The sequence below is a fragment of the Asterias rubens genome, chromosome 2, assembly GCF_902459465.1.
Source record: "Asterias rubens chromosome 2, eAstRub1.3, whole genome shotgun sequence".
Classification (NCBI taxonomy): domain Eukaryota; kingdom Metazoa; phylum Echinodermata; class Asteroidea; order Forcipulatida; family Asteriidae; genus Asterias; species Asterias rubens.
The window spans coordinates 21,898,403-21,917,605 of NC_047063.1; the positions used below are offsets into that span (position 1 = coordinate 21,898,403).

General features: G+C 38.3%; 1 protein-coding gene across 1 annotated transcript; it reads left to right on the forward strand.

Annotated features, from left to right (window-relative positions):
* Nucleotides 1-7,098: 7,098 nt before the first annotated feature.
* On the forward strand, nucleotides 7,099-17,689 carry LOC117306790 (lysine-specific demethylase RSBN1L-like). Its single transcript, XM_033791300.1, has 5 exons — nucleotides 7,099-7,492; nucleotides 9,450-10,341; nucleotides 11,806-11,979; nucleotides 13,513-13,618; nucleotides 14,237-17,689. Exons 1-5 carry the CDS (start codon nucleotides 7,099-7,101, stop codon nucleotides 14,570-14,572), a joined length of 1,902 nt encoding a protein of 633 aa, XP_033647191.1. The 3' UTR covers nucleotides 14,573-17,689.
* Nucleotides 17,690-19,203: the final 1,514 nt, after the last annotated feature.

Below are 19,203 nucleotides of genomic sequence, written 5' to 3' on the forward strand. Positions count from 1 at the left end.
TGTATCAAACCAAGACAAGAATATTTCTGAGTGTCAAGAAACTATAACTATAAAATCACACTTAGACAATGGACACTGCAATTGTCAAAGACCAGTCTTCTCACTTGGTGTATCTCAACATATGCTTTAATTTCATTTCATTTCATTTCATTTTATTGGAATCACATTTCGTGGCCCACAGGCCAAATTGCGCCTTAATCATGTTCCCCCAAGTTAGTTTAGACTTCAAACATTTCTTTACACGCCTGATGTATTCTGCCTTCAGCCTTACCTTTGATTCCTTGTGAAGGACATGGTCCGATTCAAGTACACCAAGATACCGATAACTCTCCTCCTCACCCAAAGCCCTCAACTGTGCACCATCTGGCAGAGTTTGAAAGCAATCCAGGTCATTCTGAAGATGGCCAGGCTCAGAAATATTACGATTCTCAGCAAATGTCAGGTCATCAACGTATTTCCAGTACTGAGATTTTGAGCCCTGAGCAGCATCGTTAATTACAGTCTGAAACCCAACTGGACCCAATGTTGTACCTTGAGGCACTCCACCCTTTAAAAACCCATAGTCAGAAAGAATATTGTTGTACTTAACACATTGTTGTCTGAGATGGAGAAAGTCGCAAATCCAGGGAACGATGGATCCACGAACTCCAAGGCCAATGATCTTTTCAATAAGGAGGGTATGGTCGATAAGGTCAAAAGCCTTGGAGAAATCAGTAAGAACCACCGTTCCAAGGTTACCACTTTCCTCAGCTCCCTGAAAGAGATAATGCATTAAATGGGTTAGGTAGTGTGAGGTGGAAACACCTTTAACATTGCCAAACTGTCTATGATCAATCTTATCCTGTATATCATCAAGTAACCATCCTGTGACAAAATCTTCAGCAATTTTAGCAAAACCAGCTGTAAGTGAAATGGGACGCAGTTTCTCTAACTTAGGAGGGTACTGCTTGGGAATTGGTACAACAATGGCCTGCTTCCACTGGGAGGGGACATTACCATCCCTGAATGAACAATTGAGAATATCAGTAAGAGGGAGGCTTAATTCATAAGCAAATTCTTTGACTAGTCTAGGGGGAATCATGTCAGGACCAGTGGCATTAAATAATAAACCTGTGAAAATTTGAGCTCGATCGGTCGATGGAGTTGCGAGATAACTATGAAAGAAAAAAACACCCTTGTCACACGAAGTTGTGTGCTTTCAGATGCTTGATTTCGAGACCTCAAATTCTAAACTTGAGGTCTCGTAATCAAATTCGTGGAAAATTACTTCTTTCTCAAAAACTGCGTCACTTCAGAGGGAGCCTTTTCTCACAATATTTGACACTGTCAACCCTCCCCGTTACTTGTTACCAAGTGAGGTTTTATGCCGATAATTATTTTGATTAATTACCAATAGTGTCCACTGCCTTTAAATAAATGAATAAACAAACAGAATATGGTGGAAGTTGTGGAACACCGTACATTAGCCTCCAAACCTTCGTCAAAACGTCATCAATATTATGATCATGACATCCCTAATATGGACATGTTAGTGGTACCAACATTGTTAATATTCAAATCGAGCCGACAATGAATCCACCATTCCGACTGGGCGGGGGGGGGGGGGGGTATACAAGAATGAGTCAATTGTGTTTGATTTTTACGGTACTTGCATTGTAAGTCAATCGCACAAACCGAACAGACCTGCTCCAGTGCAATTGTCGAATACATGTCTGGCCAAGTGCAAATACCTAATTTTGTTGTTCCTCGCTGGCACAGAATCTAGGCTCAGAACACTATCTAGACTCAGAACACTAAAACCAAAAGAGGGCGCTGTTCTGTAGCCGCTAGGCTCTGGGCTTAATTTCATAGCGCTGCTTAGCGGCCGATTTTGTGCTTACTGTGCATTTTCTATTTCATAGCGCTTCTAACCGTAAGCACACGAAAAGGCATGCTAACCTTCCGGTGCTTACCGCACGAAAATAAATGACGTCACAATGGAAATCCATCGTTAAACACGCAATATGGCCGCCCAATTTTTCTGCTAACCTTTGAAATACGCTAAGGCTTAAGCAAATTTGTCTGCTACAGTAAAGCATGCAAATTTGCTTACCGTTAAGCAGCGCTATGAAATTGGGCCCTGGCCGCTACCACAGCTCTGGCCGCTACTGTGTATTTTCTCTGCCAGTGTTTGCATATTTTTATCCGTTTTATCTTTGCTGAGTTTTTGACATCGTCTTTATATTTATTATTGACGTGTTTGGTAAGCTTTCTATGCTTTTGTGTGATATATTTTGGTGCTTTATCCGATTAGTATTGCTTGTTATTTTGATGTTTTTTGATGTGGTTTTTATCTCCGGTCGAGTTCACTATTTTGTAACGTGTGCTTATCATGGTTGTTGCCTTTAGTGCCCGTTCTCGTCTCTTGGTGTATTTACATCTGCTTTTTATCATACATAAGTCACGGGTTCAAATCTTTCCTGATGCTGAGACTGTCAGAAATGAGTATTTTGTGTCTTCAGACCAGTACATGTGTCTGACTAATTTTGTTGTGTCATTTTCACCCTGTCGTGGGGTAACATTACAGCTGTGCCGTACTGGATTTAATTTCTCTAAATTTCCATTAGTCAAATGGTCCAAACATGGCCAAACTACTCTAGTTATTCCTGGTCATGACCCTCCACATGACATAACAGTATTTATGGATGTTGCTGTTAACCCAGGCCCTCGTATTGGATCCACTAGTATTGACGAGTTGCATTTTATTAATGTCATGTAAATGAATCTCCCCAAAGGAATATCACATTTACATTGTATGGCATTGTTTTATTATGTCTGCTTATCAGTTTTCCTGTTAATGATAGTAGTCCAACTGCATGATGGTTTGTGTTGTTTCTCAAGTCATTATTCAATTGAATTGCAATGTGTTGTGTACTATTAATTCTGTATTTTCTTTCATTGAAATATCCCTTTAAGGACATGGATGGTAGACCAGTTACTACATAACATTTGTTTCTATATACATTTGGGTTTTTTTATGGGATATATATCAAGTGACATCAAACTGAAACACTTTAAAGTGATGCTTGATTTTCACACTCTAAGTATTTTTAACTATTCTGACAAAAATGTTCCTTTAATCAATGCTTACACTTAAATTACTTATTTTTTGGATCCAGCTATCCCTAAACAAGGCCAAGGAATGTTAAATGATTTTTTTTAGTAACATAGATTTACACATACAGATATGTTTTGCATAATTTATATTTTTAAATGTTTTGGGTTATTTTGTCGATAAGACACATTTAATCTCAAAATTCGGCTTGGTGTCCCCTATTTCCGGATTCAGCACCCCAAAATTAGGTTAGTTGGATGGGTTACCAACTTTTACTCAAAAATGCCGCTCACTCCCTTAAATAGAGCCCTTTTTTAAAATCTGGTCTAGACTATAATGAAGTCCATATGCGACTGAGTGTCTCGGTTTTGGGTGGAACATGAAATAGCCGTAGTTCATGCCATCGGATGAACCACTGGAAACGTTTATATGTTTTTACTAGTATTTTTAAATAATGTTGCTGTTAATCTCTCTTTCTATAAAATCTCTCTTTTTACTGGCCATTCTTTGATATGTAACGTTTACTGTTTCAACCTTCATCTGTAAATAAATGTATAGATTAATGATTTTAAAGTTTTTGTGATGTTTGTAACTGGACCCGGGTTAAATAAGGCGAGGTGAAACGGCTTGTACTTTTTGTACAAAGATTCTTTATTTACTGTAATGGAGAGGAATAAAACGATACATGTTCACTTGATGTGAGTCATCTACTGTGTGTAATATTTATAAAAGTAACATTTTTGAGCCGCACCTTAAAGGAACACGTTGTCTTGGATCGGACGAGTTGGTCTATAAAAAGCGTGTGTAACCGTTTGTTATAAAATGCATGGTTAGAAAGATATTTTAAAAGTATAATACAATAGTCCACACATTATTTGCCTCGAAATTGCGTGGTTTTCCTTTTACTTTGCGAACTAACACGGTCGGCCATTTATGGGAGTCAAAAATTTGACTTTTACAAATAATTTACAGGGTTTACAGAAAATAATGGTGAAAGACTTCTCTTGAAATATTAGTCCATGAAATGCTTTACTTTTTGAGAAAACGGTAAAACAATATAAATTCTCGTTAGCGAGAATTACGGATTTGTTATAAACACATGTCATGACACGGCGAAACGCGCGAAAACAGGAGTGGGTTTTCTCGTTATTTTCTCCCGACTCCGATATCCGATTGAGCCTAAATTTCCACAGGATTGTTATTTTATATATAAGTTGTGATACACGAAGTGTGGGACTTGGACAATACTGTTGACCGAAAGTGTATAATGGCTTTAAAGGGTCTAGGTACTTTTTTTGTACGAAAAAAAACCCACAAAGTCAACAGATTTACACTAAACTTTTACAGTTCGAAGATAATGGTCGTAGAAAGCTTCCCTGAAAATATTACTTGCTGAGGTGCTGTAGTTTTTGATAAATGAGTAAAACAATGTCAGGAAAATAATTTTCGTCTCACTGATCATGAGACGAAAATTATTTCATCATGTAAAAACGTATTTTTCATGACATTGTTTTACTCATTTCTCAAAAGCTACAGCCCCTCAGCAACTAATATTTTAAGGTACGCTTCCTACTATCATTATCTTCAAACGGTTTAAGTTTAAAGGGAAACAAATATTAACTTAAAAACTGACTTGGTAACTAGCATTGGAAAGCTGATGATAGTATAAAACATTGTTGGAAACGACTCCCTTCGAAGTAGCGTAGTTTTTGAGAAAGAGGTGATTTCTCACTAAAATAATAAAATACTTCTAGCTAGAAGTCTTTTATTCCTATCTGAAAGCACACATATTCGTCCAACAAGGGTGTTTTTCTTTCATCATTTTCTCCCAACTCCGATGACCAATTGAGTTCAAATTTTCACATTTGTTATATATTTTATGCATATGTTGAGATACACCAAGTGAGAAGACTGGTCTTTAACAATTACCAACAGTGTACCTTCCCTTTATTGTAAATCTGTGGACATTGAGTTTTGTGTTACAAAAAGTACCCAAATCATCAAAATATTTATTAGCATAAAACCTTTCTTGGTGACGAGTAATGGGGAGAGGTTGATGGTATAAAACATTGTGAGAAACGGCTCCCTCTGAAGTGCCATAGTTTTCGAGAAAGAAGTAATTTTCCACGAATTTGATTTCGGAACCTCAGATTTAGAACTTGAGGTTTCGAAATCAACCATCTAAACGCACACAACTTCGTGTGACAAGGCTGTTTTCTTCTTTCATTATTATCTCGCAACTTTGATGAAAGATTGAGCTTAAATTTTCACAGGTTAATTATTGTATGCATATGTTGAGATACACCAACTGTGACGGCTAGTCTTTGACAACTACCAATAGTGTCCACTGCCTTTAAAGATGCTATGTCAGATTTTTGGCCGATTTGACCCCAAAAAAATTGATTTAAAATTCAATAGGTATTTTGATGGGGTCGAGAAAGTTACAAGCTTTTATTTGAGCCATTGCTCGAAAAAGTCCGCCAATTATTAATAGCAGTGAAATAAAGTGCTCAAAATTAGTTTTTGTCGTTTTTGTCAGGATCCCGACAATATATCACGTGACCAATTCTTATGTGTTTTATAAGAAACGTTTTAAATTTTTGTCACGGTTCCTGACCATTAAAAGTAAAAGTTAAACTTAAGTTTCGATAGAGCGGGTGATACTCTTTGAAATACCATTCACTCAAAAAATCTATTTTTTAATGTTTGGGGCCAAAAATCTGAAATAGCATCTTTAATCATGGAGGTTTCCCTCCATGGCTTAATTGAGGATGTTCTCACCCTATAGATCTATCGTTGCCAGAGACTTTCATGCCATTATTTGTTACATTTATTTTTAGACGCTTTGGTTTAGCCATGTTGCCTACACACTAGACCTTATCGCAGATACCAATGCGCAAGCGCAGACTGTTGAATGAGGTGCATTGTGGGATAGATATGGATCAAATTTGGATACCAGCTAGACCACAATGCACCTAATTCCAAGCTTTACGCGCGCGCCCCAGTATTTGCGAAAAGGTCTATAACAAAATGCAACTTTCAGAACTAGAATCGCGCCCTCATCGACTGTTTTACGAGCCTCGAAGAATGACGTCAGACGTTCAGGCTAGTGGAGTGTATAATTACGGGGGTCATCCAAAGCCTCACTTAAGCCTGTCCTAAAAGAAGTGTCCCTACACCCGCGCACTTAATTTGTAAATTTATTCCATAAAATGTAGAGAAGTTATTAATAAAAGTGACATTTTAGATGTCTGGTTTGTAAAGAAATTTGATGCTTTTGTTTGCTTTATTTTCCCATCTTATTTTCATAATAATTACTTCTTGTTTATGATCATAATACTTTTTAGCCTACATGGCTAGGCCAGCCAACATCACCAAAGACACAAATCTTAATCAAAACGAGACCCAACAACTCATGAGGGATTAAAGCAACCTGGCACCATTTCATCAAAGCTGCTTCTACCATTCCGTCCAAGGACGAAGGTTGATGATGAGGCCCGCCAACATGTTAATATTTAATTTAATTTAATTTTTGTTTTTTGTGAGACCGATTTGCAAATCTAGAAGGTTTTGTATTTTATGTGGTTTTTAATTACATTTTCATTTGAATGGAACATCAACACTTGACTACAAAAAAATGTGCAGCAATGTATGCCCTTTAAAAAAAAATGAACAAAACACTTGGACGCCAACCGCAGAAAAAAAAATGAAAGTAATTTTTTTTTAGTTATGCAGTCCGCTACAGGGCATCTTCGGTACAAACATTATTATGACCGTTTTGCATTTTTAATAAAAGCAACTATTTTGTTCATTTTGTTGTTCAGTTTGTAAAATTCAAGATGTTTTTCAACAATTTGAAGATTTGGGTCACAAGAAAATGTGGTCAAACGATCTCATAAATGTTTTTGTGATAGTGTTTCTTTTATATTGAGTGTACCGTTTTGGACACCGTAATTATTAAATCCTTTGAAAACAAACATCCGGGTAATTTTCATACATGCAATATGGCCGCCTTAGTGGCTGACGATTCACAAACAACGCACGTTGTCGACGACAAAAACGACTCCGAAAACAACATTTTTGCGAAATTTCAAAACGAGGTAAGCACAGCCCAAGATTCGACGGTAGAATTATCACCCACGAGTCCAGAAATCGGGAAGAGAAGACGGGTACAACATGATTATCGACGGCTTTCGAGTTCTGGATATTTAGAGGAGGTTTACAGCGACTACAGACAGCGTTATTCAAGCACGAGCGAGTCCGAAGTTTCCACCACACCATGTGCCGTGAAAATCGTCCGAACACGGTCGTATTCTCCGGGTCGTGCATCAGATGAAAGTCCAGCAGTAATGAACGGCAATTCACCTACATCTTTACCGGTGTTTACCCCAGCTGCAGGTAACAACAATTGTGCAACATTTTGTATGATTTTTAAATAAAAGTTAAACTGTCAGTGTTGAATTGAATGTTAATGTTGATCACTGTCAAAATTAATTTGCCACCTGGCCCATTTTTACTTAACATTTAAATGTCGCATCCCCAATCAACTGTCACCTTTACACTTGTTAATGCTAAAGGTTCATATTAATTAAAATCATAATAATGGTTTGGTCGATAAATATAAAATCTAACTGGGTGTATAATTTTATAAAAGGAAAATTTTCCATATAGCGCCACCACTTTTTCATTTGATATGAAATAATATACTTTAGATTGTAGGCCTATCTACCTGATTCCCGAATGAGAGATCCCTTTTTGTAAAAATGAGGGAAAAAGTGGTGGCGCCTTACGAAAAGTTATCCGAATACAATACTATTACTAACTTTGGGTCGCACTAAATACTGACAACTCACGACCCCTCATGACAACTCACAACAACAATTTTTAAATGCACTTTATTAACAGAACATTTGAACATAAAAGTCAACGGTAAAATGTATGCACAAGAGTCATATGCATCCAAGTCATTTTCAAACTGTTGAAAAAATTGTATTTTTAATTGTAAAAAAGGTGTTTTTTTTACCCGAATTTAGTAACGAACGGTAATATCCGCCATGTTGTCTTTTGATGCACTTGGACGATTCAGTATTATACTGCAGGGGTGATACAATATGCAAGATGATTATTTACCTTTTTTTAAATGTATTTCATGGCGTTTAAAACTATATTATATTTAAGTTTCCCTTTTAAACTTTAAATTCCAGAGTGGTGGCTTAGTTACTAACAAGAAAGAAAACATCAACTAAAACCAAAACGAAAAATAAAACTCAGCCCTCAGAAATTACCTTGCCCCCTGCGGTGTAATAGAATCGTCCAAGTACGTCGGAAGACAACATGGCGAATATTTCCGTTCATTACTAAATTCGGGGTAAAAACACCTTTTTTACAGTTAAAAATACAAATTTTTCAACAGTTTGAAAGTGGTTTAGATGCATGTGACTCTTGTGCACATATTTAACGGTTGAATTTCGTCAAATGTTCTGTTAAAGTGCGTTTTAAAAATTGTTGTCGTGAGGGGTCGTGAGTTGTCGGTATTTAGTGCGACCGCTAACTTTTGGTAATTAAAATGTATGATTTTCTTTTTAGTTTATCGTTTATTTAGCTTTCTGGTTAAAAGTACTAAATAGATGTATTGTATGTATTGTTTTTCTGAATATTATATGTTTAAGCCCTTTGCTGGGAAACTTATACTCTGTTCCAACTCGAACTGACATTCAAGGTAAAATCATTTTAAATACGTATAGAGTTCTGTATATACATAATTTGGGGCAAACAATCAACCTATTTCACTTCTCTAAACAAAGTGAATTAGGTTGCTAATTATATTGCCAAAAATTACTGTGTAAACCTTAAAATTACATTTTGACACAGTTTATTTCTCTTATTGGAAGTGTCGTGGCCGAGCGGTTAAGAGCACCGAATTCAAACTCTGGTGTTTCTGATCAGCAGAGTGTGGGTTCGAATCCCCATCCGTGACACTGTGTCCTTGAGCAAGACACTTAACCATTGCTTCGTCCTTCGGATGGGACGTAAAGCCGTTGGTCCCATGTGTTGTGTTGCATGTAAAAGAAGCCATTGCACTTATCGAAAAGAGAAGGGGTTTGCCCCGGTGTTTACTGGTTGTGGCTGCTTAATGCGCCGTAGCACCTTGTAAACACTTATAAGGTGCTAAATAATTGGGTCTCAGAATTCATCACTGCAATAACCTATCTTTCTGAAAGTTTGTATATACTCAGCGCCTTGAGTACCTTGTTTGGTAGATACGTGCCCTATATAAGACTTCGATATTATTATTATTATTATTATTATTATTATTATTTTATATTACTACGAATGTTTCTTTTACTTGTGTCAGGTGATGGTAAACAAAGTAACAACATGTGCCTGTCGCCTCGGATTGTGAAAAATGACGGCTGTCCGAAATTAAAATTACATATAAAGAAAGAAGACTATGAGAGAAAGCCTAAGAAGCATAAAAGGCATCACCACCACCATCATCACCACCACCACCATCGAGAACGGTTGAGCTACGTTCCTGTGCCCGATGTAGATACCCCAATTACAACCCACAGACAAACGTCCTCAGAGTTACCAGACAGAGATCGCCTTCTAAAAAAGACTGATGCGCACACAAACGGTACCATCGATGGTGAGTTTGGAAGGTACATGCACATTGAACGCCAGCCGAACGGGGGCGCTTCGGTGTTACACGTTTACTCTGATGAAATCGAACACCTTCACTGTGATGAGATGGAACGATTTGTTAAGGTGTATTTCGAGAACGTGTACGGAGAGAGCCAGCCTGGTGTAGCCAATCATGTCATGGGAATCGTCCATGGATCGGCAGCTTATCTCCCGGACCTTATTGACTACTTTTCAACACACCATCCCAACACCATCGTCAAGAGCCAATTGATGGGTAAGTCGGACATTCTCTCCACGACCATGCCGGAGTTCCGCAAAGAGATCCGACGGACATATCGCCACGGAACATACCGATCGGGGCCATTACTTCAGATGAGCCTGGTAGGGACGGTCAACGAGGAAGTTGGCGACTTCTTTGAGGATTTTGTGGACCTTCTTGAGCAGGATCCATTTTTGAAGTATGTGATGCCTTGGGGACCAGCGTCCGTGGTCAAGATGAACAAACGGACAGAGAGTAACGATGGGCCAATCTTATGGGTGCGACCTGGGGAGCAGATGGTACCAACTGCTGACATGCCAAAATCACCCATGAAAAAGCGAAGGTGAGGTTAAGTAGGATTTGAAACAATGCATGGTGTAAGTATCTAAAAGAGGTTTGCAATAATACCATATGACAATCTCTTGTGAGTATTGTTTGTTCTGTAACGAATCGGTGATTAATGACTCAGCGTTTCGATCAGTATGCTCCGATGGTCTTCAGGAGAAGGTGAGCTTAATCAGATAGCTTTTGTTTTACTTGTACATCAATACAGCCAGTCAGTATAGCTGAATGTACTCATTCTCCTATTGTATGAGGTGTTTGTGCGTTCAACCAGACTTTCTGCTGGTTCTCACCCACATACTTTGCTGATAGAACAATGTTCCACCACAACACCCTGTTTATTTCTCGTACTGCATCTCTTTGGAACTCTTTGCCTTATGTTGCTTCCTTCCATCCTACATTATCGATATGCTACATTGTACCTTCAGCTCCCCTGTGTTATTTTCATCTTGAATGTTTTCTTCGTGTAGGCCCTTATTTAGCAAGAGTTTCTTACATGTATTAGCCTTCTTCATGGAAACCTAACTTAAAAGGTTTTTTTTGTAAGAATATTTTCCCTTACAGCCTTGGTTAATTTACATGGGCCTGAATAGCAGGGAGATAAAACGGCTACATATCTTTAATCCAATTGAATTTGTTTTTTGCTAAAGTCTTTTATCTTAAAGCCATTATACACTTTCGGAACAGAAAAAAAAAAAAAAGTTTACAGATTTACAAATAACTTACAGGGTTTACAGAAGGTAATGGTAAAAGACTTCTCTTGAAATATTATTTAATGAAATGCTTTACTTTTTGAGAAAACAATTATCAATTCTCGACTACGAGAATTACGGATTTATAGTAAACACATGTCATGACACGGCGAAATGTGCGAAAACAAGGTAGGGTTTTCCCGTTATTTTCTCCCGACTCCGATGACCGATTGAGCCTAAATTTTCACAGGTTTGTTATTTTATATATATATATAAGTTGTGATACACGAAGTGTGGGCCTTTGGACAATACTGTTTACCAAAAGTGTCCAATGGCTTTAATATGCTTTATAGTTTTAGAAAAGTGAATAAATGGTTTAGAGGTTTCTAAGCTTTATTCATATTCTTTATTCACGATGCAGATTTAACTAGTTACACTACATTATATATCGTTGCGGTAGAATTGCATGGGTCATGGGTTCGAATCCCACCGGAGGAACATGCCTGTGATATTTTTTCACAGGACTCGGGAAAGTACTGAGTATACAGTGCTAACACACAAACCAAAATAAATAGCTTTTAAGCTCCTGTACTTTTCATGATCACATTACACATAATCGTATTGTATCGTATCATGGTCAGAGAACCAGACGCTGTAAAAGTTATATTTAGATTGAGTGTTAATGTGTTGATTTGGATCGCCAGCTTAAAGTAAGAACTGTAATGATTATCTTATGAAGAACACACCTAAAAATCTCCTTTTTGAAATTATAGAGCGGCAGTCAACGAGTTACGAAACTTGCAGTACCTACCCAGAGCGTCGGAACCACGTGAGATATTAGTTGAAGATAGAACGAGATGTCATGCCGATCACATCGGTCAAGGGTTCGAGCGAATGACCACAGCGGCTGTGGGCCTCCTGAAAGCAGTACATGCTGGTGATGAAGGGTCAGTATTCAAATGTTGTTCTAAATTTGGGAATAGAGTTGAGAGGTTGGGGTTGTGGTTGAAAGGGAAATGAAGCACGCAGATCACAAACGGTTAAAGACTAGGTTATTCCCCTAGGCTACTAGCAGGGCTTGAATTTGAGGGGATTAAAATCACAAGATCAGAGAGCTTGTAGCTCAAAATGTGCACTGAATTGTCATACAATTTCACATAGCCTTTACCTTATTTTGGAAAGACTTCAACAAGGGAGAAAAGTCATATAAAGGGGGGGAAGAAATAGGCCACATTGTGTCCAAACCAGTTGATTGGTACTTCTAGTAATGCAATGAGTAAAACCTGAATTTGTAACATCTTGGATGTTTCGGTTGAAGAATAAGGGTTGATGCCATCAAGCCATTTTTTAGGAATGTTCACTTACGTCAAGTTTCACCCCTGCAAAATAATACCTCAACACTGTCACTCAACAAACTGTTGTTTTTATGGTTTTTTTGTGGTACGTCGGGCCCCATGCAAAGCATTATCCTTGGTCCAACTAGGGGTAGGGTATGTATCACCTTCCTCCATGGTCAAACACCAAGCTGTCTCAAACTACTAGATTCTGATCATGGTGGTATAAGGCCTGTGAAGTCTCCGCTTTAAAGCGGATTTCCGCTCTTTTTTATTTTCCCAGTCCGCATTTTTCGTGGGTTCCGCTTTTTTTTCCTCCTTGTTTTTCTTTTGAGCTCCGCTTTTTCCCGTTCCGTGTTTATCTTCTTTTTTTACATCCAAAATAGATCGTCAAGCAGCACGTACCTGGAATCGGGAAGCACTTTAATTGCGCTTTGATTTGATTTTGACATAATGAGTCGGGGGCTAGACCCAGTAAAATGCTCCGTCTTGGTCTTTCATTTGAGTCGTTGTTAATTTTTCGTTCAGCGCGATGTCTATTTTACATGTACTTCAACGTCATTATTCAATTGCACCAACAGAGGGCGCTTTACTAAAAAGCCAACACCTTGAGACAAGATTAGGCACACATGGTTTCCCCCCCCCCCCATGCGACGTCCGTATGTACGTTGTGTGTACAGAGTAATTTTTTTGCGACAAGTAATGCACAAAATAAAAATATGGCAGTCGACGACGAGGACTCATCGCGCTTGTGGATTTATTTCTAAAGGAATGCTACAAAAATATATTGAAAATGAGGATGCACAACACATTGTTACATGTAAGAATTGTGGCCTACTGTTTCTGTGAATGTGTTGTCTACGCTTCAGTTTTTAATTAAAGCCTTTTATTACGTTCGTAATTTTGGCCCAAAATCCGGACAACAATTTTCCGGGTTTTTTTTCATGACCCGCTCACAGGCCTGTGGTATGCCTTGCCCAAACACTAAGCACAATCGGTTTTCTAATCCTTCAATCAATACAACTCATTAGAACAATTAGATTAAATCTATGAGGATTGCTAGTGGCTTTTAGGATTTAAAACAATATATATTTAATGGATCTCTTTGTAAAATTACAATTCTTTTCATATATTTTTTTATTTCAGTGGTCCCGACCGAGATGTGAAGGATGTTGTCGCTTTCTCAGCAGCCAACTTCTTTGACGTCGTTGAAGGCCTTCAACTGGACTTACATGAACCTCCTGTTTCTCAGGTTAGTTTGATGTGAATAGCTGTGACCAAAATTTGGAGTTTCCAAATTGCAGTAATAGAAGTTTCTAAAACCAATGAGGTTGCAAATTGCTAGGTTTTTTCCCCCTGGTATAATTTTTCTATGGTTTTGCTTCCACATCTTAAACAAAAGCTTCCTTTTTTGTCTCTTTGTCTTCTCTCCATTGGCTTCTTTGCTAGTACAGTGATTAAGTTTGCTTTTCTGAGAGTCCCTGACTTCACAACCAGAAGAAATTAAATGATGTGAAATCTGTCATTCCGTATTGTTATTTTCATTCCAAAACCACATGTTTTTTTTTGAGACAAATACATCAAGCATTCGATTACGCATGCGACTCGGGTGCAAGGGTAACCAGAGTTTAATTACAATTCAATCTAATGCTACATTACCAAGAGCGTGAGTGTTAAAGACAACTGTATATAAATAAATTAAAAAGAAAGTGAAGACTAGCTCTTGAAATACAGATTGGGGAATTGTGTCTCGCAGTTTCAAAAGATTCACTGGGAAGCAGTAGCATCTGTTTGTCATTTCTTTAATTTATGTTTTATCATCAAAAAGTTTTGTAGCGATTTTCATTTAGAGTTTTGCTTGGTTTTGTAGTGTATTCAGTGGATAGAGGATGCCAAGCTGAATCAGCTAAGACGAGACGGCGTCCGCTACGCCCGCATCAAACTCCGCGACAACGACATCTACTTCATTCCCCGCAACGTGGTGCATCAATTCAAGACGGTATCAGCCTGCGTCAGCATCGCCTGGCACATGAGACACAAGATGTACTATCCCAACTCCGAGCAAGACGAAGAGGAGGACGAGTCTCTGGAGAACAAAGAGAACAAAGAGAACAAAGAGGCGACGGAGCAGGAGGACAACAACGATGCGCAGCAGGCCGACAAAGTGACTGGAGTGGAGACTAAGATGGAGACGGGGGAGTCGTAGTACACAGTCGGTGCGGTACAGTCAGGCTATGCACTTTCATCACACCATCTTTGTCTAGCTCCTCGTTTACGTAATGAAGATTGCAGTCTTAACAAAAATGGGCCAGACAATTTTTTTCGGTCTGTTTTTTGTCTGAGAGGAAAGCAAATGGGCGCTCCGTACTCGCAACTCAGTGTACTATTTCAGAGGACCCGATTTTCATAAGTTTTTGTATTTATTGTGAGGTTACAAGGGGATGGTGTTGTAAAGAGATGGTTGCATTCAAGAGTTGACAAGATTATGAAAGATTTTGAAGGATCGGACAAAATTTCATTGAGAATAAAAGTTGGCTTTCCGCAGAAAAATCTTGTTAACCAGAAACAGTTTACAGTTCCAAATGCCATGCACTGGCTTGGTTCCAATGGTGCCCTGCTTTTTTCATTGAAAAGCAAAGGTTACCATGTTGCTTTACTTACTAATTTCATAAAACCTGTAAGCACAAAAGCTTGCTAGTAGCACACACAAAAAAAGCTTGCCTAGTGAAAATATTGTACCAGCCAGATCACAGTTACCATTACTGTGACTGGCTTAGCAAATTTGCTGTGCAGAATTTTCTGCTTAACAGCTTTATGAAATAGGGCCCAACAAATTTTTTGACAAAACCAATCCATACCTCACCATGCCAGAACAGTTGTATTTTGAGGCACACACATGCTGATGTAGAGAGTAAAGCCTTTGCCCAAAGTGCTTCAATGAGAGTGGTAAACTGGAGAAGCCAACAGCTGTTCTTAAGTGCATTGGAATTTGAGATAAGTTTCTTAACCTTAGGTATGTTTTGTTCCTGTGGCAATCTGGAGCACTAATGGACCATATATAAAAAACCATTGAAAAAGAAAACAGTTTGGCATGGGTTAGTTCAGTGTGTGCATACCATCTTGTGGCAAGGTGAAATGTGACCATATGGAAGGATTATCAAAGATTTTCTGCATAAGTATTGTAATGAAATCAGACTTGGTCATGAAAACCAAAATTGGACTGTTTTGGTTGTAACCTTTAAACTCTCGTTGGTTGCAATTACCGAAATGCTGTTTGGCATAGTATATTGTAATAAATGGTAAAACACAAGCTGTGACCTCAAATCAATGGTGAACGCGCAAGATAGTAGCCCATTTGTCTTGCTAACCTGTGAACTACACTTACGGTGAGGCATTTTTTTCTGCTACAGTTTGCACTAAAACTTGCTTACTGTTAAGCAGTGCTATGAAATTGGGTCCACATTCGTCATTGATCTCAGCGGGTACTTTGTGCTTATCATAATTCTCAACCATGTTGTAAATTAATGACTCGTTGAAAATTGCAGGAATGAAATTTAACTTCTTTTTTAAAAGTTATGTTTATACCGGAAACTTTAAGATGAAGAAGAAATCCTTGGTGTTTTTCAGAGCTTTATAGCCACATCAAGGTAGTGTTTTTTTAACGGCTCATTATTTATTCCTATGGTCTTGACAGTTTGAGTGCATGCGTGGAATAACTCCCAGGTCATCAACTGACAACATTGTTTTTCCTGGCCAAATTCTAGTTAAAACACCTGAGGACCTTTTATATAATACTCTCCAAAAATGGTCTGGCTGGCTTGTACAGTTTTGAAAAGCATCCCTATTTTATATGAAATTTGAATCAGTAAAAAGGCTGATGGAATAGTGAAATGGCTAGATAGCTGCTCTGGCTTGTATTTCAAACATTTAAGTGCAAACCCTTGCACTGTCGTCACTTGTAGCTACTCTCTGCCTATGGGAAAATTGCCTGTGAATCTATTGTGTACTGCTAACCGCATACACACAGTCTAAAATGGACCCTGCCCTGCTTGTAGTAACTTTGGAGCTTTCAGAAATCACAGTTTCTCCTTAAGCTGTTTTGGACAGGCCCATGTATGGTTTGCGCAATTGGCTTATCTTGCAGTAATAATTTGCGCAATTTGACGATTGTGCAGATAATGGTTTGCGCAATTTTGACGATCGAGCAGGATTGGTTTGCGCCGGGACAAAATTTAACCCTGTGGAGAACCCTGAACTGTCTGCTTGGGCTCAAGCTCGGGGTCAATTTTGTGGGACTGTGTGGACTACACTCATTATGAGAGTTAGTTTTTCAAAAATACCACTTGAACTTACTGCTATTTAACTCAACTACCACGTTTAGAACTTTATCATGCTGCCTCCATCTTGGTCATGTTCCTCGTATTGAATAATAATAATGTATGCTACATGTAGTAATCATTCTGCAAAATAGGCACCAGACTATTTTGTTCTACCAGCCTTGGTTTGGTAACGTTGACATCAATGGGACAAATTCAAGATAGCTGCACAATGATAAAGGTCTATTGCATCTTAAGCAAAGCTTCAAATCAAACTTAAAGGGAAGGTACACCTTTTGATTACTGACTAGATGATCCAATGTCATTTAATTTAAAGGGAGGGTACTCTACTGAACAAATTAATTTAAGCATCACGAACTTACTTTTTTCAGAGCATTGGAGAGCTGTTGATATATTTTTTAAATGTTAGGAACAACCCCCTTTTAAGTAATGTTGAACTACATTTCCTCTTTCTCTAAAACTGTTTAGAAAAAAGGGTAATTTTTCACCAACGACATTTTTTGTGAACAAAATTTTCGCTGTATCTGGAAGCACATTCTGTGCAACAAGGGTGTGTTTTTTTTTCATTATGTTCTTGCAACTTAGTTGGCCAGTTGAGCATAAACTTTCACAGGTTTGCTGTTTTATGCACAAATACTTTGGGATGCACCGAGTTAGGATACTGGTCTTTGACAATTACCAGTAGTCTACCCTGCCTTTAAAGTCAAACCCGCTACAAGCTCTACCAAACGCACTTAATTGTTTACACAAAATGACAACAAATTTTTGATTAAAAAAACAGCAATAAATAGCTTTTTGGGGGCGAAATTTAAGAAAACAAATTTGACAAGTTCAATTATTGGAATAAATTTATTTTTCTAAAATAATAAGGTTGTATGTTCCCTTTAAGAGATTGAAGGCAGGGCTGTATGCTACGTTTTTGAAAGGGCAAGGGCACCAAGGCAATTTCTCTTTGTCAAAGGGCACCCTATGAGGAAATTGTAAAATTCTACTGGAGCATTTCAAGGGCACCAAGGCAATGACAAGGGGCAACGGAGGCAATCGCCTCCGTTGCCTCTGTGAAGTATCAGGCCTGTGAAGGGTCTGAACAATGCTTTCAATTGTAATAAAATTGTCATAGTTGAACGCTATATTCAAGTTCAAGTTAACTGTTGTTAGCAAGGTCAAGCGGCACGTTACGCGAGCAAAAACATGAACGTGAACGTAAACAAATTGTGTAATTTCTAGGTGATGTCACCACTTTGGGCTTACTTCATGCTCGCGTTTGACGTCTGCACTTCTGTACCTGACTTGAGAAATTGTAATTTCATGTATGCTTAAAACGTGAGCTTTGATGACGTTCACGCTCACGTTTTTGCTCGCGTAACGTGCAGCTAAACCTCCCTTTTATTAATATTATGTAATTGACACTTTCTACTTCCATTCCAGAATGTACAATATGGGATTGGAACAAGTTTTCCATCTTCTAAAAATGGCCTTTACTATTTATTGTTGGCAACTTTTGTAAATATGGATTTTTTTTTTTTTAGGAATGACCCATCATTATTTATCAGATCTCGCAATGTAAGTTGTAGATTTATTTATGGTGTCAGTAAATTAGGCTCTGGTTTGTCTGGATTTCTTTTTTAAAAACACTTAATTAGGTTATTTTAAGTATTGAGTTAGAAGTAGTTTCATACACGTAGTTGATGTAAATTGTCTCAAATAAATGAAGTTTAAAATCATTGGTCAACGCCCTGAGGGAATTTAAAACATGGGTGGACTGGCATGGTTGGCGTGTGCGTAAAGCGCTCGCCTCTCACCAAGGTGACCCCGGTTCAATTCCCGGCCAGTGCCATATGTGAGTTGATTTGTGCGTTGGTTCTCTGTTGTGCCACGAGGGTTTTCCAGACCATCCAGTTTTCACTGGATCTTAACACTTTCGATCGGGGCTGTGCTCCGCGGTCATAATGGGTTGATGTGGCTGGCAGCCAAAGGCGCCCTTGCATGCCTGCTTCTCGAACACGTTGTAGCCGCGTCAGCTCTTAACTGCAAGTAAGGATGATTAGCCCCCCAAATTATTATTATTATTAAAACTGTGTCCTGTCATAAGTGCTAACCTTTAAAATGGTAAGCAAATCAGATACAGTCTTACCAGCCACGTCTTACATTGTTTGTGGCCAAATCCCTGCTATTGTTTTTGCTGAGCAGATATAGTGGTTAAGCGGTGTTCTGACTGCTCCAAAATATCACCAATCCGCCTACCATTTCCATCATTTTGGGGGTCAAGTCTTTTATGCGTGTTTGTGCATGAGTGACTATCAAAATGAGGACAGGATATGCACATTTGAGTGCGCTGCACGTTGTGCAAGGGGAAGTATTTTGGGAAAGATGACAAAAGCAATCACCATGCAAGTATAAAAGACTTATGTGTTTTCCTCTATCCTTTATCCTGTACCTAACATATTTTTTGTTGCGACACACTTGGCAATTCCACTGTTGTTGTTTTTTTCTGCTGTTT